A 22,885-nucleotide genomic window follows, 5' to 3' on the forward strand; every position below is an offset into this window, starting at 1 on the left:
CAGAGATGTCTCACATGGTAAAGATGCCTCCCTCACGTGGCTAGGTGCCCCTGTTTTTTATGCTCCCTCCCTCCTGTCTAGGTAAGCGCTGTACCCTCCAAAGGTCCCGAGTCCAAACAGACTCTTGAACCCTCAGAATTCTGCTCCTCTTTTCTCTTTCCTGGGACACACTCCCTGGGGCCAGGTAAAGTTGCTTATTGTTGCCCAAGGATGCGTTGATTCTTGCTGCCTAAGGCTGGCTTTGAGATTGCCCCCAGGTAAGGTACGTGCCTTTGTTTTTCCTGCTGGTCCATTACCTTCCTTGATGTTCTGTTCAAAATGCACCTCTTTTGGAAAGATAGCAGACCGAAGGGGGCAGGAAACTGGAAGGGCTACCCCACTGAGCAAAGTTTCACTTCCCTAAAAGCAGCAACCGCAGTGATGCCCACAGCCCTGCCACCATTCCACAGACATTTTCAGGCAGTAGGGCTCTCTTGGAGCTTCAGGTGAGTTTGGGACGCATGAAGCAAAATAATGAAAATATCACTTGGCTAGAGCCTGGGTTCGGGGACGCAGGGGGCTAATGCAGAGTGCTCTACAGCATGGGGGCAATGGAATGGTGTACCTGAAAAACTGATCCTTGAGAACTTACCACAGAACTCCATTATAGGAATGTTGTCTTTTCTTCAACGTCAACACTAGTGAAAATGTAGTTATACAGTTTCAAGTCACTTAGGCCATCTTCTAATGCACTGTTTTCTCTCAGTGAATAGGAAGATGATTGAACAAGATCCTGATAGCTGAAGCTTTATTGTTCTTGCCCAAGCTAAAAAAAAAAAAAAGTGTTAAAACCTAGTGGTTACGGTGCTAATTTGGGTTTTTGGAATGCCATCCTAAGTCACCGTGTGTGTGTGTGTGTGTGTGTGTGTGTGTGTGTGTGTGTGTGTGTGTGTATGTGTGTGTTTCTATTCACATCCCTGCCATACAGCTATGGCTATATTCATTCACTAGATGGGACTCAGAAAGATTCAGTAACTTTAAAATCACACAGCTATACGTGTTAAAAAGTGGATCCCGGAACCCTAACTCTCTAAGAACTGAGATAGGTTTTACAAAAGATTTGAGTTTAATGATCCCACGTACAGAAGGAAGGGGACCTGGGGACTTTCGTCCTTTCCAAGGGACCTGGAAAAGGAGGAAGCTGTTTCTGGCCCTCAGGGAGCTCTAGCATCCAGGAGTCAGGGATGTTCATGCAAAGAGTCAGCGTCTACAAAGGGGTCCTCTACTCGAGACAGCTCCTGGTATTAAAACACATCTTGATAAACCAGGATGGGGAAAACATTGGAGGAGAGCGAGAACATTGAAAAATAAAATCTGTAGGCTGTTTCATGTTGATAAATGTGCTTTACCTAATGTAGAGTTGGATAGAGGAGCCAGGAGACGGTGGGTTGGGGTTTAAATAGAATGACCAGAGAAGTGGTGGCCTGTGAGCTGAGGCCTGAGGAGACACGTCCAGACAAAAGGAACAGGAGATGCGAAGGACCCAAGGTGGAAGTGTTCAGAGAACAAGACCACTGTCACAGGAGACAAGGGTAGAAGCCCTGAGGTCAGGTGAGAACGGTATTTGGGGTAAACTGAGATTCCCCGGCCCTCGTAATGAGTTTGACCTCTCCTCTAAGGGAGATTGAAAGCTTTCAAAAGGCAAGGACACCTTGTCGCTGGCTTCCTCGGCATCAACTGCAGGACACTGGCACAACTGTATTGGCAGGTAGGGTCTGAGGACACTTTTGTTTCACTTTTGTTTTCCACCAGGATGCTGAAGTCACACTGTGGGGAGGGGGAGGTTGACTAAAAGACGAGACAGTGTGGTCATCACCCTGGCCGCTGGGATTTGGGGACAGTTGTGCCACAGATGGCAAGTCATACCGTCTCAGCTTTTGAGGAGAAATTTCTCTAACCGTCTAGAAAAGGACTTGGGATACCAAGTGATGATCTCGCTTTTGAAATGCTCAGAACTCCAGGGGTGAGTGAGTGAGTTCCATCGGAACCAGGGAGCATTCCTGTGGGAACCAGGGAGCATTTCTGTGAGCCAGATATCAACCACCAGGTTAGCTAGTGAAGAGGTGGCACTGGAGTGGGGGGAGGTGAGGGTTTGTGATGCCATCTTTCTTAGACCCGGGCATCTGGCCTGAATGAAGTGCCCGGAGGTGATAGAGATGGGCAAGACTGAAGTCACCTTTGTATGCAGAATGCCTGGGTTAGAATCCTAACTCCAGAACCTCAAAACGTGGTATTATTTGAAGAATCTCTTACAAAATTAAAAATGAGATCGTTGGGGTGGGCCCTAATCCAATATTTTTGATGTCTATACATGCCACCATGCAGTTCAGACACAGAGGAAGAGCAGCCATGAACACTGGGACCATACTGCCATTAGCCAAGGGTCTTCTGGAAGCAAGAAAGATGTCCGAAGCAGAGATTTCCTTTGCACCTTCACAGACAGACAGCTCCACCAACCCGGAGAAGCGGGATTCCCAGCTTCCAGAAGGGAGACTTGGTTTGTTTACAGATGCCTCCCAAGAGCTGTGGCGACTTTGCGATGCCTGGCTGAGCTCTATAAATAAGGCAAGCACCAAAGGAAATCCTGAAGGCAGCTTACTGCAAGCCACCACGTTAGCATCCAATGTAGACAGAGAAAACGGAGAGGAAACGGTGGGCTGAGAGGAGGCAGAGCTTACACGCCTCAGCAGAGGAGCCGCCATTCATCTAGGGCTTAAGATGGAAGACAGCAGACTGGCCTTTGACGAGATTTGGGGTGTGCAAATTCAAAAAAGAGTCTCTGAAAGCCACAGCAGCACAACTGTGAACCCCAGGTTTTACAGAGAGGCTGGAGAATCAGGTGTTCAAGGTCACTCTCCACTCTGCGGCAAGTTCAAGGCCGGCCCAGGCTAAGTGACACCCTCTCTCAAAACAAAGCAAATAAATGAATAAATAAATGAATAAATGAATAACAATAAAAAAGGTTCTGTGGTGCTTTTTTTGCCTTTGGGATCTTTTGAGTTTCATGAAAAACAGAATTTTTGGAAAATAATCTTAATTGGTATGACTAGTGTTAACATTTATCAATGGTATTGAAGGGGTCTGACTGGAACTGGTTGCAACTGGCTGCCATCTTTCTTGCCAGCTTTGATCTGAGAATAAGCAGACCTGCCAAGCGACAAGGTTCTGAGACCGAGAGAGGTTTGGATGCCTCTTTGATTTTTTGTTTTGTTTTGTTTTGTTTTAGTGCTGCAGTTGTAGGTCTGTGTAGGCGAAAACACCGCTCTTTTCCCTTGGCACACACGGTCTAACAGAGCAGAAAGTACACAAAGAAAGCAAGCCAGAACGAGGTGGTTGGCCAGTTCCTCCCCCTCTGCATCCGGCTGAACACAACATGCCCACCATACACACACACAATGCATGCTTGGAAAAGAGAGGACTGTATAATTAGAAAATAATTGGTACTTTTTCCAGCCTTCCTGTTCATCAGATTCTACCGAACCCTTTTGCTACGGTGAAGCTCATCAGGAGCATGTCTGGGAGGCACAGGGACAACAGATAACAGGAAATACAAACCAGCCATTGTCTGAGTGCTCGGCATAGGACCGCTCCAAGATGTGGCGCCCCCTGGCAGGAAGTCTTCAGTCCCCAACCACTCTCATTAGTGAGGAGCCTGCTGTGGGAAATGCAGGCCTGTTTTCATAACACTTTTCCTTTGTGTGATAGGCTCATCACAGAACTCCATGGTCAATAAGCCAGATCTGTATGTGGTCATTGTCCGGTGTCAAAGGGCCCCCCTGGGAGGGTTCTCTAGACCTCCCTCCGCTCAGGTATTTATAGTCCTGCATTATGGGAGAATCAACAGCAACTGGCTTGTTGCAAACTGAACTAAAGCGACAGCAATAGGGCTGGGTATTGTGAGACCCAGGAGCTGTGCCTTGCTGTAAGAAAACCTGCTTCATAATCACCCTGTTGTTTGTGGAAGGAAAATAACACCTAACGGAAGACTGGGCAGCCACGTAGCCATACTAGGTCATCTCCAAGAGCCTTGGCTAGTACGAACTCACTGTGGTGCCCTGTCTGTCTCTGGGCCTCCAAAAAATTGTAAACTAGTTTTTTTAAAAAAAAATCACACTGTAATAAATAACATAGGCACTTTGAAAACAAATTCCTATGCATTCGTGGAAGGAGGGAGGAACTGCTCCAGAAAGGTTCCAGCTCCCACCTCAAGATCTAATACAGACAGACAGACAGACAGCAGGCTCACGTATGACTGGAGCTTCACATATCAAGCTTTTCAGTGCTGTCTTAACCACATATTTTGATATTATCTTTATAATAACAAGTTGTTATCCAAGAAGGAATGGTAACCTGTCCAGAGGGCTCTGGTTGTACCCACATTTACACACACACAGTTGAGAGATGAGAGATATGAGCGATGGATGGGTAAATAGACAGGGTATGTGTATGTGTGTGTGTGTGTATTATCATAGATGAATGATAGACTACAGATATCAGATAAATTATAGATGACCAATTTATATATACAATAGACTACATGTGGTAGATGACTGGAAATAGATGGATGGATGGGTAGATAGATAGATAGATAGAGAGACAGACAGACAGACAGACAGATAGATCTGATCAAAATATGTCCTGTACCTTTTTGCTATTATAGAACTTTCTAGAATGTCACTGTTTAATACACATCTCTAAAATCTGTGACCCAAGTCAGCCCACAGTCTCCCTCATACTGGGGGAGTAGGAGAAGGCAGTGCTGTCATCAGTCAGGGGAGCCACGTCAGAAGCAAGATTAGAACTGCAGAATGCTTAAAAAAAGAGCGAGACCTTGAGTGGCAAATGCTTTCTCCTTCAGTGTGTTCCTTTTTTTCATAAAAAAACCAACGTTTAGGAGAAGGGGTTTGTTTCACCACACAGTTTGCCTGGAACCCAAGACCTTTCTTTTGCCAAAGACTCCTCAGCTAAACTAGAACCCCAGCCCAGCTTTTTTTTTTTTTTTTTTTTTTTAAGGCAGGCAGTCACCAAGTTACCCATGCTGACCCTGAACTTTCTATACCCCCTTGCTTCAGTCTCCCCAGTAGCTAGGATGCTGGGTCTCTGCCACCAGGCCCATCTAAGAACAGACGCTAGAGCCAGCCAGTTCCTCTGAGAGAGGGCTTCAGGCACAGCCACCAATAGCTCCTGCCCTTCCTAGGGTGCAACAAGGAAGGAGGGTACAACAGGAAAGAGGAGAGCTATAAGGAGCAAGGGAGGGCAGGAGCGCTGTAGCTGTCTCACCCTACCTCACCAGACCACATCTAGAACAAGATGGAACCCCAGTTGTAAGATGAGAAAACACAGGTGCAAGCATTGTGTGTTCCAGTCAACCTGTCTGGAAACTTCTAAATTACAAAATCTTGGAGGAATGTGGAAAAGCGCTGATTGCAATGGGCACATGACTATGAAGGCATATGCACTTTACCATTTTTGCTTAGATATGAATTTAATGGAACAGAACACTGTGCCAGGCTGCGTGGGTAGTGGCGGGGAATGGGCTCACATCTGGGAAGCCACCTCCAGCAACAATAGCGTCGGTGACACTGACAACAACTTGACACTCATAACAGCAGGAACGTCCAGACATCCTGAGATGAGGGGTCGAGGTGGGAAGGATTTTGACAGTGGCTGATCACAAGGCAGCGGGGGAACTCTTGTCAACAAACCACGTGCGACACACAGATGGACAATGCAGTGGGAGGGGAGGGTGTGTATAGATAGGCAAGCTGTGTACACAAACAGTGGGCTGTCTTTAAGAGCATCAACAGAACTGCTAAGTCTCCCTACAAGGCTAGTCTGGAAGATCCATGCCATTGTCATTTCAGCAGCCAGCCAGTGATAGGAGCTGAGAGGATTGGCACTCGGCTGCAGGCTGCAGGCTGCAGGCTCGTGTCCCCGGTGTGTTTGCAGATGTCCACTTGCAAGCCTGTGCGATGCTGGCTTGGTGGTCACTGGTGACGGAAGGAGGAGGGGTGCTAGGTTTTCTTTTCTGCGGGCGGTGTCTCAGACTCGGGCGTCTTCACTGGCGTGGCGTTAGTCGGAACCCTGCCTTTCCCGAGGATTGTCTTCTTGGGTTTCTGGCTGTTTTGAAGAGATTTCAGCCCCAGCATTTTACAGTACTTGTTACACTGGTGCAGTGCTCTAAACTGATCGATGAAGGTCATGGAACAGTTGCCCTTAAATCCTTTGTACCTGTAAGCGGGTGTGAAAAATAAGTTATTATTTTTTTTTTTTAAAAAGAAGACTTTTTTTTTTTTTTTTACCAGTTTCAAAATAAATATTTGAAAGGGAAACTAACGGTGTAATGGAAAATACATTTATTCCTATTTTTGGTAAGAACAGTCACATGCTTGACAATAAGAAATTTTTTTTTTTAAAAAGGAAGAAGAGTATAGAATTCAATAATAACAAAGAGTCAGTCACTGGCAGACACAGTGCAGACAAATTTCCTCTCAGCCATAAAAATGAGTGTGGCTGTCCTTGCAAGCCACCGGCTGTGGTTTGAGTCTGAAAGGTCTCCCATGGGCTTATGTGGTCTTCCCCTGACTGAGCTATTTTGGGAGGGTCTGGAGACTTCAGGAGGTGGGGGCCTAGCTGGTGGTAGTAGGTCACTGGAGGCTGGGGGGATGGTCCTTCACGGGTGTGTTATCCCTTCCCACTTCCTGTCTTACTCTGCCTTCCTGGTCAGCCATGATGTGAACAACCTCTGCCACTGCCACCCACTCCAGCTGCCATGATCTGAGCTGCGCTGTCCTTGCCTTTCCCGGCAGGATAGAAACTCAGAAACTGCCAGCCAAGATATAGCTCTGCTTCCTATGCTTGTTGAGTTGTTTTGTTGCGGTGACGTGAAAAGCAGTTCCCAGACCACCCTATCCCACACACTGAGAAAAGAGCACTGGGACTTTGGAAACCAGGACAAATTATTTAGTATAGACCCTTTTATTTGTAATTGAAAGGATTCAGTCTGAGAGATGGAAGGCCCAGGGAAACAAAATCAGGTGATGCAGAAGGCGAGATGCAAAGGCAGCTCTCTGGGTTCTCCTCAGAGGACAGATCTCACTCCCATGACCTCCTGCCTGACCTCGGGAGGAGAGGATCCCGGCTTTTGTCTTCCCCTGGCTGGAGGAAGAGCCATCTGGTGCCTTGCCCAGGAAGACTCTCAGAAGATATTATTTTGGGTTGGGACAATTAGGACTTGAACTGTGAGTGACTATGGTTTCCCGTGCTAAGCATGGCAGGTCAGAGGTGCCCCTCAAACGGCCCAAGCACAGGCCCCAAAGTGTCCCTGTCCACTTGTTGATGAATAAGAAAGACTCACCAAGAAAGCTACTTGTAAGGTCAGGGGTACAGCTCAGGGGTAGAGCCTAGTGGTAGAGCCTAGCATGTACGAACCCTAATTTCAATGGGAAAAAAGGAAGCCACTGCTCTGAGACTGACTTGACAGCACTGTGGGGTCATGACCCAGTCAATAAAGTTCCCGCCACACAAGCATGAGGTCTTGAGTTCAGATCCGTACAACTGTGTAAAAACGTCACATGGCAGCACACATTTGTCACTCCAGTGCTGGGCAGTGGGGTGAAGTTAGATGGAGCCAACCAGGAAGCACCAGGTTCAGCGAGAGACCCTGACTCAAAATATAAGGTGAAGAGCAGTAGAGAACACCAGACATTAACGTCTGGCTTCTGCACACGTGCACACATACACACACATATACAAACATGCATACACTATATACACACAAACGGGAAGGAAAGAATATGGTCACAGGCTCCTCTGAGCTCTGGGTAGTAAGGTACACTCTTGATACTAATTTTGTAGCTAGAAAAATGACCCTGCAGATCTTTCATTAAGCCACCCGAAAAGTCCAAGTTCTGACTCAAGTTTCCACTCCTTAGAAGTATTGCTGAGCCAAGAAGAATGCATTAGCAGCCATGAGTCTGCCCCCCCCCCCAAGATTGGTGTGCGCGCGCATGCGCATGCGTGCATGTGTGTGTGCGTGTGCGTGTGCGTGTGTGTGTGTGTGTGTGTTGGGGGAGATGTATATGTGTGTGTTTGCCGGTATGTTGGGAGAAGATTGTGTATGTGTGTGTGTGTGTGTGTGTGTGTGTGTTGGGGGAGATGTATATGTGTGTGTTTGCCTGTATGTTGGGAGAAGATTGTGTATGTGTCTGTGTCTGTGTGTGTCTGTGTCTGTGTGTGTGTGTGTGTGTGTTGGGGGAGATGTATATGTGTGTGTTTGCCTGTATGTTGGGAGGAGATTGTGTGTATGTCTCTGTGTGTGCGTGTTAGGAGGAGACAACCCAGGGCGTGTGTAGACACAGTACAAACTAGAGTTTGTCTGGCTGTGAATAGGGAGTCTCACACACAGGCATGGTAAATGAAGCCTTGTATAGCCTGGGACATGTTTCTCAGCCCCCCAGGCTCTGTGAGAGTCCCTGGAACCTACTGAGCCTTTTCCACATTGTGAGGATGAATTCCTCCACTCGTGTCTCTGTATCTCCCTGGGACCTGACCCACATTTAGAATTAGAAGTCTATCTCCACATCTCTCCACAAGTGTCATCTCTCCCGCGACAATGCTTTATGTCCAGGATTCCTATCCAGAGGAGGCGTTTAGTATGAATGTTCAAAGAACAAGTAAGTGGATACCAGCCCCACCAGCAAGGCTCTTTGATCTTAGCCTGGGTGGGGCCCCACACCACATTTCTGAATTGCTCTTTCTGTTTGCTCTTATAATAACAAAATACTCAATGCTACCCAGATGTAATTTGGAGAGAAAAGGACTTTATTTGGCTCATGATTCCAGTGGCTAGAGATCCCAAACGTGACCTCCACACTCTGGTGAGAGCCGTCAGCGTCACTGCACTACGCATGGTAGAGTAATGGTCACGTACAGAAGGGGCCAAGTGTGTCCTGTGACCTTGCCTTGTCAGCCCTCATTCCATGAGACCAACATTAACCCTTTCCTGTTGCTCTCCCCCACAATCTGCCTTCCACCAGGCCTTGGCTCTTAACAGTTCCTCTCACTAGAGACTAAGCTTTAAGCATACAAACCTCCAGAGGGCACACTCAAACCAGAACACGCTTTGAAGCTCAGACCCAGGCAATACTGAACCCAGACATCTGACCAGCTTTTCCAGATGTGCGTGTATTTTTTTTTTAGGTTTTGCCACCTGGTATCTACAGAATTAAGACTCTTCCTCTCCTCTAGATTTGTGCTATGTCTCAACTGGGATCGGGCTTTGCCCTGTTGTTCTCTCAAACTGGCATCCATTACCATGAAATGGTTTCTGTATGGGAAGAAAAATAAGGCAGCCTCCGTATGTTTCTAGACCAATTAGCCACAGATGCATTCGGAGGACGTGAGTGTAATTCTACCAAGCTGTCATCTGTCCAAGCAATAGAAAACAGCCCTCCGCCTGTGACCTGATTTCGCAAGCCATATGCCATCTGCTGCCCTCGGGCTGGGTGGAGACCACAGATCCAGACTTTTCGTGACATCGTCCCAACATGAACACCACTGCGGAAACTCACCACTACGTTTCTTGTTGGTTGGACATACAAACTTGCATAGTAACTTCACAATTCTGTCCTTCCAGGAAGCCCAGAGTGTGGTATTATTTTTAAGTAACGGCCACTGTAGATCTAATGACTTAAGATGAGATCCAATTGGAGTAGGGTTTACCCTTGATCCCGATATTACTGATATTTATGTATGAAGAGAAGACAAGACACAGGCACACAGGGATGCTCTATGATGTCTGAGGCAGGGTTCTACTGAAGTATCACCATCAAAACCCAGCAAGGACCGTCAACCACCGGAAGGCCGGGGACAGGCACGGCACAGGCTCCAGAAGGAACTGGCCCCACTGTGGTAGCTAATCTCGGTCATTGACTTGATGCTACCAAGAGTCACCAAGGAGAGGGGCCTCTGAGCATGCCTCTGGGGAGTTGTTTTAAATTAAATTGAGGTTGGGAGGTCACCCACCATGAAAGGCACCAGTCCCTGGGCTGGGATCCTAACTGTGCATGCAGTGTGAACAGCTGCTTCAACCTTCAGTCCCCTTGCTTCCGTGTCATGATGGACTCTACCCGTGAAGTGTGAGGCAGAACAAACCTTTGCTTCTCACATGGCCCTAGGTCAGAGTCTTGTTTGTTTTTAAGTCACAGCAACAGGAAAACAAAACAAACAAACAAAAAACCACATAGCTAAGATACCTGTTGGCACCTTTCAGGCTTATAGCTTCCAGAACTATGAAACGATAAATTTTTACAATCTGTGGTCATTTTTATGGCAGGCCTAAGAATCTAGCATAATGGGATAGAGAACGTTGGCTTTTTTTTTTTTTTTTTTTTTTTTTTGAGGTATTCACTTGCCACCCTGTCCACACTATCTAGTCTCTCACGTGTACCCCAGGTCTAAGCCACATTAAGGTCAAGCAAGCGCTTTAATATCTGTTTCTTTAGAACCAAATCAGCCTTGCCACTGGTTCACGGGTGTTTTCTCTAGCTCCTGCCCTCCTTCTCCAGTCCTGTGACCTTCCCTTAGCCTGCCGCCTCGATGGAAGCCATTCCTGTTTCTTCCCTAACAGCAGTTCCAGCTGGAGGAGAAACACTGTACACATTCTCCCTTTGCCTCGTGTGGCCTGCCGCCCTACGCTGCGCTTGGTTTAGACTTTCCCGGAGGCACTGGAAGCATTCTCCCCGGCAGCTCAGGCCTGGTCCCTATCCCCTCCTGACCTGCTCAGGCTCTTCCTGGTCCTCCTGCTGACCTTGGGTCTCCCCATCTCCCTCCTGTTTCTAGCCACTGACAGGGGGTGAACAGGAGTGTTCAGCATTGTCCAGAGGGCCAGATATCAATTCACCAGGAGTTCACCTGGGAGTCCCCGGGGTCTTGCAAATGATCAGGGCTTTGATAATGTAGGAGCTCCAGACAGGAGTAAGAGGACATCCATGGCTCCCTCCTCAAGTTACTTCAACAGAGCTGTTTTTTAATAAGGTTTCTAGGCAGGGGCCAGAAGACCTCCATGTTATTTCTACCTGGTGGAGAGATGTGTTCTGTCTGGCTTTTCTGGGCCTTGGAAATCCAAGCACACATATATAATGTCACTGCCATAATGTCAGTCTTGCCGAAACGGTAAGATGATCCCTACTCCCTTGAAAAATCTCCAAGCAACCTCGATGGTAAGAACTGGTCAGATATATCAGCCAATGGATCAGCTAACTCTATGGCAGTGTGGTTTGGTCAAATAAAACTGGAAGGCAGGCCACCTTCCAAGGTAGGTGACAACGGCAGCAATCTGGAGTAGATATTCAGGGTGTTAAGCTACCAGTGTATTAGGTCAATGAATTCTCAGAGGCCTGGTGTTGCTGAGACATCTCAAATATTTGGTGCTGTATAGTGGCTTAGGTCCCTCTGTGGGGTGCATTCAAAAGATGCTGGCAAAGGTTGAGCTAAGTCACTTTGCTACTGTCCCTGCTGGCAGATGTGTGTATCGCTTTAAGTAGTGTGGCCAGTGTTATATAGAAATCTTTCTGGGGTGTGGTACCAATAAGGAGATTCTGTTCCTTTCCGTATTAAGTCACGGTTGGGGGTTCCTCTACGTGGACACTCAAGTGTGATACTGGATTGGGTTAAGCATCTAGGTAGCCCTTGTCCCTTCTGCCACAGTGGGCACACAGGCCTTCTTAGGACACTGCTCTTGATTCTGAGGGAGGAGCCTTTTCTCTCAGAGTACTTGAGCAGACCTGGGCAGGCAGGCAACCCCCTGGGCCAGCCAGTAAAAGCAACTATCCCCAACTACATCTGCCCTTCCCACTGCACTTTTGGCCCTCTTCAGGGAACAAGTCTGAGTCTCTTACACGTGGTTTCCATGGCAGTAATGCCTGACAGCCCTCGTTCTTCCTTCCAAAGGTAGAAAGGACAGTCATGTTGGGCAGCCAGGGGTCCCTCACAAGAATCTTATTTTGGCAAGGCAGTTACTGGTGACTGGCTGGAAGATCTGCTCAGAGTGCCTCTTTGTTTTATTACAATCTAGACATGTGACTGGAGCCTTTTTTTTTTTTTTTTAAGCAGAGAGAGAGAGAGAGAGAGAGAGAGAGAGAGAGAGCTAGAGAGCACAAAGCATTGCCTCTGCTGCCCCCTAGTGGTTAAGTCACAACCTCTACTACTGCCTAGTGGGATGCATGCAGCGCCCATGGTAATAAGGATCCATCTACATGCCTTGGTTAAATCTCCAAATCGCCATTCACGAGATCAAGTATCTTTCCTTGTCTCTCCTGGAGAACTCTAGGTGGCTGAGGAACTCAGAAATGTGATCCAAGAACCAGTTCAGATCTGCAGTCTACCTGGAGGGCAGATGACACTCCAGACATGATCATACTCTGATGGTCTGAAGGACCATGCCAAATAAAGTCACAATGAGCAGATTATAATGGCTCCTTATTTTATGAGATTATGAATAGATTATTTATTCATCAAATAGCATCTTGATCTTCATTTGAATACCTCTAACTTAATTGGGGAACAAGACAGGTTGCATCATTGATTGAGTGATATCTACCTATCTATCTATCTATCTATCTATCTATCTATCTATCTATCTATCTATCTATCTATCTATCTGAGAGTGCAGGTTGAGACAAAGGGAACATGTATGTGTATTCGTGCATGTGTATCCGTGTGTGTGTGTGTGTGTGTGTGTGTGTGTGCCTGCATGTGTGGGGGAGCATGGAGGACAGAGGACAGCCTCATTGTTATTCTATTCTTCATGTGTTGGACACTTTTGTTCTTGTTTGTTTGTTTGTTTTTGAGACAAGGTCTCTCAAGGGCCTGGAACTGACCAAATAGAAGAGATCTTCCTGTCTCTGCCCCTCCCCCTCCTACTGGGATCCCAAGTGCAAGCTGCCATGCCTGACTTTAGAAACAAATAAACAAACAAATCAACCATGAATTCTCAGAATTGAGCTTAACTCTTCCCGCTTGTACAGTAAACCCGTTACCAAGTTAGCTATCTCTACTTCGTCTCTTCATCCTGGTCTGCTTTTCATGATGCTGTTCTCTCCAGCCAAGTGCTGCCAGGGATCTGCCTTCCATAGATCTCACTGGTCTCCCTGTCCATCCTGAATAAGCTCAGCGTGCGTGCTACGAATAAGAGAGCATATTTAATGGGTCCCTATTCACCCACTCCTGTATTCTGAGAGTCTGTCACTCTCCTCTTTCTTTCTCCTGTTCCGTGGCACCCAGAGTGAACGAGTTCCCTCCTGTCTACCATGGTACCCAGTGTGAATGCATTCCCTCCTGTCTACCATAGTGCCCAGTGTGAACGCGTTCCCTCCTGTCTACCATGGTGCCCAGTGTGAACGCGTTCCCTCCTAGCTTCAGATCACCTTTGAGCTTGAATCCTTTCCCAGTTTGCTGCCATTATTCGCACTGCATTTGCAGCTTCGGCTTTGAGGGGGGACATTTCTTCGGTCAACTCTTGCTTTCTACCATTTGAGATCTCCCCCTGCACATCAAGGGTGCTTAGCCTACCTCCCCACGCCCCACCCCTGTGCACCCTCCTCTATGCAGAGAGTGCTATTGATCCTCCCCTTCACACCCCTCCCCCTGGTTCACTGCGGCTCTGCTCCCGCTCCCAAAGAAGGGGGAGCCCGGGAGTCCAGGCAGTGGGCATGGTTGTCACAGTTCACTCTAAGAATAAGGATTTGTAAGGAAGGGCAAACTCCCTTTATCCTCTGAGCGGTTCTACTTTTATCGATTTTTTTTTCCAATCAAACTTCTAATTCAGTTCTTTTATAAAAGAAAGAAAGAAAGAAAGAAAGAAAGAAAGAAAGAAAGAAAGAAAGAAAGAAAGAAAAGAAAGAAAAGAAAGTATGAATTTTCTTTAAACTTCTAAAGAAAACTTTAAAAACCTGGGCACGATGATGTATTATTGTCTTCAAAGCTCTCAAACGCTGCAGAATTCCCTTCCCACTTTGACTTGGGTGGGAAAGTGGGCACAAGTAACACTTTACAGGCAGCGTTTTGCCCTTGGCTCTGTCTGTCCTCGCTTTAATGGGTCTTGGGCAGCTGTCCCAGGCTAGAAAAGTAACATTAAAGCTAAGAACAAAACCGAGGGCTTGGATTTCTTTTTAAATTAGGAGGGGTGGTGCCATTTGGAGCTCTCTGGTTCCTGGAAGCTGTTGACATGCTTCTAAAGATGTCGTAAATCACCACGCTCTTACACACATCTTAAGGGCTTCTTGGGCAGCTTTGGTTTAGTTGAAGGTTTTTCTAAGTCAGCAGTTCTCAACTGTGGGTTGAGACCCCTTTGGGGATTGAACAACCCTTTCACGGGGGTCCCGTATTAGATATCCTTCATCAGATATTTACGCTATGATTCATAACAGTAGCAAAATGACAGTTATGAAGTAGCAACAAAATAATGGCTGTGTGGCTGGGGGTCACCACAACACGAGAAACTGTATTAAAGGGTTGAAGCATTAGGAAGGTTGAGAACCACTGTTTTAAGGTATGCTGTGGAATTTTATGTCTTCTGGCATTAGGCTGAGGTGAGGGAAAGAGAGCTTCATGCTGCTCATACCCAGTGGCAGGGGCTAGAAGTCGATTAGTGGGGGGTCAAAGGGGGGATGCTCAGGAGCCCACATGTAGGAACTCTGGATGGGACTGTGGGAAACCAAACCAGGTCCTGCTGAAATATAATCTGAAATATAATTTGTCTTGTTCTACAAAAAAATCTGGAAGTGGAAACAGAAGAGCCCATTTGGAACCCTGCTCTGACAATCTTCCTATGTAGGGTACCATAGGTTAACAGAAATGCTCATTCAGGACAGCTGCTAAAGGGATTGACTTTTAAAGACCTCAGGCATAAAATAGCACCAACAGGAGGGAGCTAAGCCCACCCAGCCATCTCACTCCACAGACAAACACCTATGAGCCAAGCTACCTCCAGAAGAAACAGAGGTAAGTGGCCTGACCCAGATTTGTACCAAGTCTCCCAAAAGCTCCTGCCTCTCCCCCCCCCCCGCTCCCCAGTAGCATCATAACCCTCTGACACACTCTATTTGCAACCCCAGTGCCACGCCCAAATGCCCTGAAGCCTACAGCAATCAGGGCTCTTATCAGTGTCACGAGATGAGTGTGAGATACAATTGCAACGTAAGATTGTTATCATCGCGTAACAGGCTATCACAGGTTCATGAATCAGACTCATGGCTACCACTATCTTTCTCTCATCGCTACAGCAAAATTCTCCACAAAAGCAACTTACAGCAGGAGAGGGTTATTTTTGGCTCACAGTTGACAGGCACAGCCCATCATGGTGGGTCGCTGGGGGAAGGTAGCAGAAGGGTAAAGCTGTTGGCCACATAGCATCTACAGGCGGGAAGCAGAGAGATGAGTGCTGGAGCTCAGTCTGCCTTCTCCTATTTAATCTGAACAGAAGGGCAGCTCCCACACTCAAGATAGGTTTCCTACCTCCACATGGAAACTATGTGTGTGCATAAACAGACATCTCTCTCTCTCTCTCTCTCTCTCTCTCACACACACACACACACACACACACACACACACATTCACTCACAGGAAAAGAGAATATGTTGTAAAACACTTTTTGAAGAAATCATGAATAGCCCCTTTTTCTTCAAAGGAGCCCAAGCAAACTGGCAAAATGGGACAAATTGCAAACACTTTGCTTGGTAAACGTGAGCTTGGTCACCTAGGCAGGCTATTGAACAAACCGACATTCTTGCGTTCAACCAGAGAAACAGAATCAACAACAGCAATGAGAAGTAACTAGTCATGAGTATCTGATTTCTCTGTGTAAATCTGGCTGTCCTGGAACTTAACTGTGTAGACCAGGCTGGCCTCAGTTCCACCTGCCTCTGCCTCCCAAGTGCTGGGATTAAAGGTGTGTACCACCACCAGCAGCCTGAAATAGATATTAGAATGACTCCTGTAATAATCTCTTGTACCTGCGAGTCACACAAAGGAGGGTGTTGTTGTTGTCGTTGTTGTTGTTTTGGGTGGGAAAATGAACTGAAATATGCATGTGTAATTATTGTACCCAACTGCAAAAAAAATGAAACAACAAAAACTTTCAATAAAGAAGACACTAAGTATAGAAACTGGGGGTTTTGAGCTGAAAGACATCTCAATGCTACCAGAATATTCTCTCCCCACGACACTCCTGTGAGTAACTACTCTGGAAATGTGTTTGCCAGCACTCTTGTTTGCTTCAGAGTTAGGACGCAAATGTGTTTCCCTCTGAGAGCAAAGTCCATAAATATTTTATGTAAGTAAAGGAAATGAATTGGATTCATCCCTAGGCCACTTATCATCCACAGCAAAGTCATCCACTCTGTCCGCGGAAGCCAGCAGCCTTTGCCGGAAGCCCCACGTGAAATGACACCATTTCAGTTTTTTCCTACTCACCCTCTAGCTAGTGTTGCTATGCCAACGTCAGTTAACTTCATTCCCACACCTGCGGAAGGAGAGAGCAAAGACAGAAGTTTGAGTTACTAGGGAGAGGCATGGGAAGGATTGGTCAGATACTCTCCCCAGACTGCACAGCGGAAGCTTATTGTCCTTCTGGGTTCATGTGGACTTTCCTCCCCCTCCCCCAGAGCCTCAGGAGACTCACACTCACACCTGTGTCTGCAGAAGGGATTAAGGATGCGGGAGGGCAGACCTGTGACTCAGGCAGTGGTACCCAAGTCAGGGCTCCTTCAGGTTTATCCTTGCCTGAATTTGAAACTTGGCACTTTCCCCACGAGCTTTCTCCCACGAAATGCTGTCTCTTGGGCTTAGGTTTGGTCCCCTGCTCCTCACTGACAGAAGGAAACATGGCCAAGGACTGCCTTGGCCAACAGCAACACTAAGAACATTCAAGGCAATGTGTTCAAGGCCAAACTCCACCTACGCAATTTCTCATTTCCACCAAGAATTTCCAGATTCTAGGAAACATTTGTAACTTTATGGGTAGACGTTTAGCCACTGGCCTGGGAACAGTAACATGTAGAATCCACAGCTTGGCCATTTAAGACTTTTAAAACCTTGGAACCACAGTGGAGTCAGGAAGAACGGAACCCAAAACAATAAACGAGCTACCAAGCTTTCTACTCTGGCTCAGCAAAAAGCCACAGATGTTCTTGCTAAAAACCCAGGCACACAGGATCCTTTTTGCTACTGTCCTCCCAGGGAGGGCAGCTCGAAAGTAGTTAGGGATCCAGAGGTATAAGGAAGATAGACCGCCTACTGTCTTCCAGCAAGAGGAAGATGAGCATCCTACTATAGTAAAGAAATGCCCACTCTCCCTCTGCCCCAGCCCCAGTCATTATCCTTAACCATTCTTGTGCAAGCAGTTGGGAAGAGCACCAGTCCTCATGCCCAGAGTGTGGAGGTCTCCGGGCTTTTGTAGCATCTTCTTGCTCTATCCATGTATTCTTTCTGCTTCTGACTTTCTACGATGGTGTCTCTGGGCACTTGCCCTACCTCAGTGCACCCAACCTGTGCAATCCAGTGGTGACTTGTTGCTCACCTATGACATACCTCTAACTCTGGGATCTATATGAGCTGGGCTGTAGGCAGTGGTATCTCTGCCAATGAGCAGGTAACTTGGCTATAGAGCAGCTATGATAACAGAGGGTATGGAAGAAGGATCCAGATCTCTCTAAAGCCAACTCTGGGATAGGATTGAAACGGCAACCTGGTTCCATGGCTCTCCATCCCAGAGACCCAGGGAAGGCAAGCTGAAGGCAGAACACTCTGGTTCGGCAGTGTCCACCCAAAGCATGGCAGAAATGCCACATGGTTGCTATTGGGGCGGGTGAGTCACCCAGAAGCAATGGGCCTAGCTTCTGTGTGTGCACCTGTGAGCTAAGCATGGTACTTGGAAGATCCCAGTGAACGAGGAGTCATCTCATTCATCCAAAGCTACTAACAACCCGAACATACAAAGGCCTGCTGCATTGTCACTTTGTTGGAGGAAGTACAATCATTTTTTTTTTTTAAAAGGTGTCAAATTGCAAAGGCCCCTTTAGACATCTTTTTTCATGGGACGTTCTGTCTAAACACCACAGCTCTCAGTTCCAGTAAGGTTCAGTTTTTCGAAGTCGTGTGGCAACGGATGCTTGAACTTCAGCAGTGCCGTCCCTTGCTCACAGCTGACATCTACCATTTTGGTTTAGAAAATTAGAATGTCAAGGTCGGGGGCAAATACGGGGATGCTTGCAGTGTGCATGCATGAGGAAGGACCGAAGGTGTGTGTGTGTGTGTGTGTGTGTGTGTGTGTGTGTGTGCTCGCGCGCGCGCATTTCCCAGAGACAGCTCATTTGGTTTAATTATTTGTCAGCAAGTCAACAAAGGTCTTCAACAGTCACTGGAGGGCGGTACTGATGTGCACCTGTCACAGTGAGGCGAGGCTAGTCATGGCCAATGGGTTGGTTCTGATGGGAGGGAGATCAGGAGTCTATTCTCAGAATCTCAGTTTTCAGATGGCTCCTTAGAAAGTCTGGCGGTCTCAGAGGGTCTCAGGTCTCAGTTCCAAGTCACAGGCCCACCTCTGACCCACAAACCTGAAGTCTCACCAAACTCCTCTCGGCAAACAAATTGCATCTGGTTTTATTCCTCTCATTGTTAATCCCAGGCTGGACAAAGTGGAGGCGCTGCTTAAAGAGTGATGTGTGCGCTTGTGCCATGATGACAATGGCAGTGAAGAGGTCTTCCCAAGCAGCAGACAGTAAATAAACGCTGTTATGAAGCGCTGTGCCGACACATCATTTAGGGAGAGATGCGATATTCCATTGCAGTTGTTTACCAGTGCCTGGAAGCAAAACTAACTGCGCGGGAAGCTCTGGGGTGCTGTTTTTCAGTAGACAAAATACATTTAATGCAGAATCAACTCTGAAGGCAACTACTTGGGGAGAACAATTGTACAGCCGGAATCCGAACAGAACAAATAGCTCTCTGTTCAGAAGTGTGTGTGTGTGTGTGTGTGTGTGTGTGTGTATGTGTGAGTGCATGTGCGTGTGCATTCTTGTGTGTGTATGTGTGTGTGCATGTGTGTGCGAGTATGTGTGCATGCACATGTGCGTGCGCGTGCGTGTGTGTATGTGTGTATGTGCGTGTGCGTTCTTGTGTGTGTATGTGTTCTTGTGTGTGCATGTGTGTGCATGTATGTGTGTATGTGCATGCATGTGCATGTGTGTCTGTGTGTGTGTGAGTGTATGTGTGTGTGCGTGCATGCATATGTGTGCACGACTCCTGGGAGGGGACAGGCATTGATGCCTTTGTAGATCGGCTCACTCATCTCTAGGACAGAAATGTTTTCTGACCCACAGGAGCCCCTCCAAGCCCTATAGAAGATACTCACCCATCAGAACCTTTTAACATCGGGGGATTCTTGAAAACACCGGGAAGCAAACCTACTACAAGTTTTCAGTTTGTCATCTTGTGCAGGCAGTGTGATATCTAGAGGCTGAAAATGTAGGTTGGAGTCTTGGACCCATCGACAGTTATTGATTGGCAGTCGCTAAGCCACTGCTCCTACCCTAGGCTCGCTCATCTTTAACATGGGGAGCATCATATATACTCTACACAGACTAAATAAAAATCATAGAAAAGTGAATACATGCAAAAGCTGGAGAGATCTAGTCCCTCCTGTAATCTAGCCTCTCTGCCGGACCAGTGATCACCTTCTCGCGTTGATAATGTGCAGCAGGTCTGTGAAATGTGGCTATTAAACAAAGCTCCAAAAAGGGCTACATGGGCACTTCCCTGTACAGTTGTATAAATTCTGTCTGATTCTGTGTGTCTTTGTTTCTCTGTGTGTCTCTGTTTGCTGAATACCCAGCCTCAAGCACTGAGGAACACCAGGTTCCCAGCACTTAGGTGAGAGACAACTGTTGTACTATTTTAACACAGGCTGATTTAATAAATTCTAATATATACATGTATATGTATGTTTATAACTTTATAAATTATATATATATCTTGAGTACATAAAGCTCATTAGAGAGAGAAGTGAAAAAACAAGAAAAAAAAGATAGAGGAAGCACATTGATGAAGACCCAGTTCCTGCCACAGGCGACGACTGTACTCTGCTGGAAGCCTACACTGAGCATGCTCCCCAGAATTACCTGCCCATGGATTGAGGGAGCAGGGGCAAGTATCCCCAGCTCCCATTAGCACCAGGCAAATGCTGCTCATGGTAGGGGCATTGACTCCCCTCTAGAGGCCTCTTGCTACACCAGCAAAACATAAAGTTTTTAGGCAATTTGATACCCACAGGTGGAGCCAGGCAGAAAGGGCAATGGCGAGTTACCTCAGCTTCTGTGTACAAATCTCCCTGCTCCTTTTGATTTCCAGATAACAACACTGCTGAGAAAAATCTGACCATGAGGCATTGTCTCATACAAGGGCGCTAAACTCTAGTGGTGGCCTCCAGGATTCCATCCCTGGCACCGACATTTCCTAGAGGTCAGTCTTTGGGTGAGTAAGCCGTCTTTCCAAGCTTCATTTGTAATGAGACATCTTGGGAAGAAGATGCTTGTACCCAACAGACCTTTCCTCCTCCTTCGCCTCACTCCCCCTCTTTCCTTCCTCCTAACCTTAGGAACCCCCCAGGCCCACAGCCCCTGCAGAGCTGGGCTGTCTGCCCCACTCACCCTGCATGTCCGTGACCAGGAGACAGCCGCTTGTTTTCTGGTACACCCAGTGCTGGAAGGTGCAACACTTCTGGCCAGCCTCTGAATCTCGTCTGAGGAAGTTGATTTCCTTCCCGTCCCGGATGGAATACTTCACGAATTCTCCAATCAGCTCCTCTTCCACTGTGGCATAAGGGATGTTGTTCTCCGGCCGACGGATAAGGAAAATAGGAATGATCCTGTCAGGGGGAGGACATGATCACGCATCTGGATTTCAGACGGGAACACAGTGTTTGGGCATTCCAGACGCCTGGAGCAGCAGGACACATGGCCAGTCCAGGGTTCACTCTGTATTTTTTATCTTATGTTTTGCAGTGCCCTCTGTTATTATGTAATGAACCAGAACTTCTTTTTGTTTCTAGAATTGGTTTGAAACTCATCCTCCTCTTGTTGTTTTTTTGTTTTGTTTTGTTTTGTTTTGTTTGAGGCATTGTCTTACTATCAGCCCTGGCTGGTCTGGAACCTGTTCTGTAGAATACACTGGGCTGGATGGGACTCCCAGAGAACAGCTTGTCTCTGCCTCCCAAATCCTGGGATTAAAAGTGTGAGTGACCATGTCCAGCTTGGGCTTTTTAAATTTATTTGATGTGTATGGGTGTTTTGCCTGCATACATATGTATCATGAATGTGCCTGGTGCTCACAGAGACCAGAAGGGGGTGACAGATCCCCTGGAACTGGAGTTAGAGGTTATGAGCTGCCATGTGGATGCTGGGAATGGAACCCAGGCCCCCTGGAAGAGTAGTCAGTGCTCTTAAATACCAAGCTAATCTCTTTAGCCTCGTTTAAAAATAAATGTTAAAAAAAAAAAAAAGTCTATGGAGCCAAGCTTGCCTCAAATTCCCTAGGTAGCTCAGAGTAGTCTAGAATTCTAGGTCCTCTTGTCTCAGACTCCAGAGATTACAGGCTGAGATTACAGGCTGGAGTCAAGATGACAGGCTTTATCATTTTATCTCAGTAATACAATGAATCAGTAATTATCAGTCATCCATCCATCCATCCATCCATCCTCCTAACCACCCATTCATCATCCATCTACCTACATAGATCTCCATCTATCCATCCATCCATCCATCCATCCATCCATCCATCCATCTACCTATCTATCCATCTACCCACCCATTCATTCATCCATTCATCCACCCACCCAGCTCTCCACCCATCCATCCATCTACCCACCCATCCATCTATCCATCTATCCATCCACCTATTCACCCACCCACCCACCACATCTCTTCCTCCCTCCCTCTCTCCTTCTCTTCCTCCCTCCCTCCCTTCCTCCCTCCCTCCCTCCCTCCCTCCCTCCCTTCCCCTCTCTGTGCTAACACTCTCCTAGCCAGTCTCTCATAAACAGCAGTAAAGAGAAGAAAGGCTCTGCCTTTTCCTGCATGAAACTTGCATTTAGGTGGAGGTAACACAGAGAGAATAACTGCATGGGAGCTAAACGCAGACAGAAGTCTAATGCAGTGGCTGGTGAAGAGACTGCACTGTGGTGGTGAAGGAGCTGTTACTTCATTTGAAGAGGCTCAGAAGCCCTTGCTTATTAATAAAGGTCATCTGAGTGAGACCTGCAAGAAGCTGGGGGGCAGCCACAAGGCTATCTTAGGAAAGAACCTTCCAGGTGGAAGGAGGAGCCATCAAAGGCTCTTAAAGCAGCCCCCACCACACACACACCCTTAGGATGATGGCCCCTGCATCTTGTTACAGAGATATCTGGGGGGCAGTCAGGTGGGAGAGGCACATGGAGCTGTGCCCCTGCTGAACACCCCTAAGACACAGGTTGGCCATCAAGCTTTTGTCTGTCTATCTGTCTGTCTGTCTGCCTGCCTGTCTGTCATGCTTTGTCACATCTGCAAGACTCTGAATGGATCTACTGAAGACTACTTCCAGCCAATTACCCACCAAACAAAAGAGTTCATGGTTTGCCCGGTTCTTACTAATTCTGTAGCCTTTGGGGGAAATGGGGAGCCAGAATGTAGTCTGGGTATTATCCACAATCTCAATTAGCCTGGTCTCTGCCCAGTTGGAGTCATTTGCATAGACAACGTGATGCTGTTGATATTCATGAATTCGAAAACAAAAACGCGGGGGTGGGGTGGGGGGG

At 47.1% G+C, this 22,885-nt stretch overlaps 1 protein-coding gene across 1 annotated transcript in view; it reads right to left on the minus strand.

Moving 5' to 3' along the window:
- Positions 1-5,505: 5,505 nt before the first annotated feature.
- The window catches only part of Alpk2 (alpha kinase 2), a 125,102-nt gene continuing 107,722 nt past the window's right edge, over positions 5,506-22,885 (minus strand). The window contains exons 11-13 of the mRNA XM_021214980.2: positions 20,745-20,962; positions 16,513-16,561; positions 5,506-6,270 (exon numbers count right to left, since the gene is read on the minus strand). Coding sequence (XP_021070639.1) covers positions 6,054-6,270; positions 16,513-16,561; positions 20,745-20,962 — 484 coding nt within the window. The 3' untranslated portion in view covers positions 5,506-6,053. The remainder of the gene's footprint in view (positions 6,271-16,512; positions 16,562-20,744; positions 20,963-22,885) is intronic.

Source organism: Mus pahari, chromosome 15 (genome assembly GCF_900095145.1).
Source record: "Mus pahari chromosome 15, PAHARI_EIJ_v1.1, whole genome shotgun sequence".
NCBI lineage: Eukaryota > Metazoa > Chordata > Mammalia > Rodentia > Muridae > Mus > Mus pahari.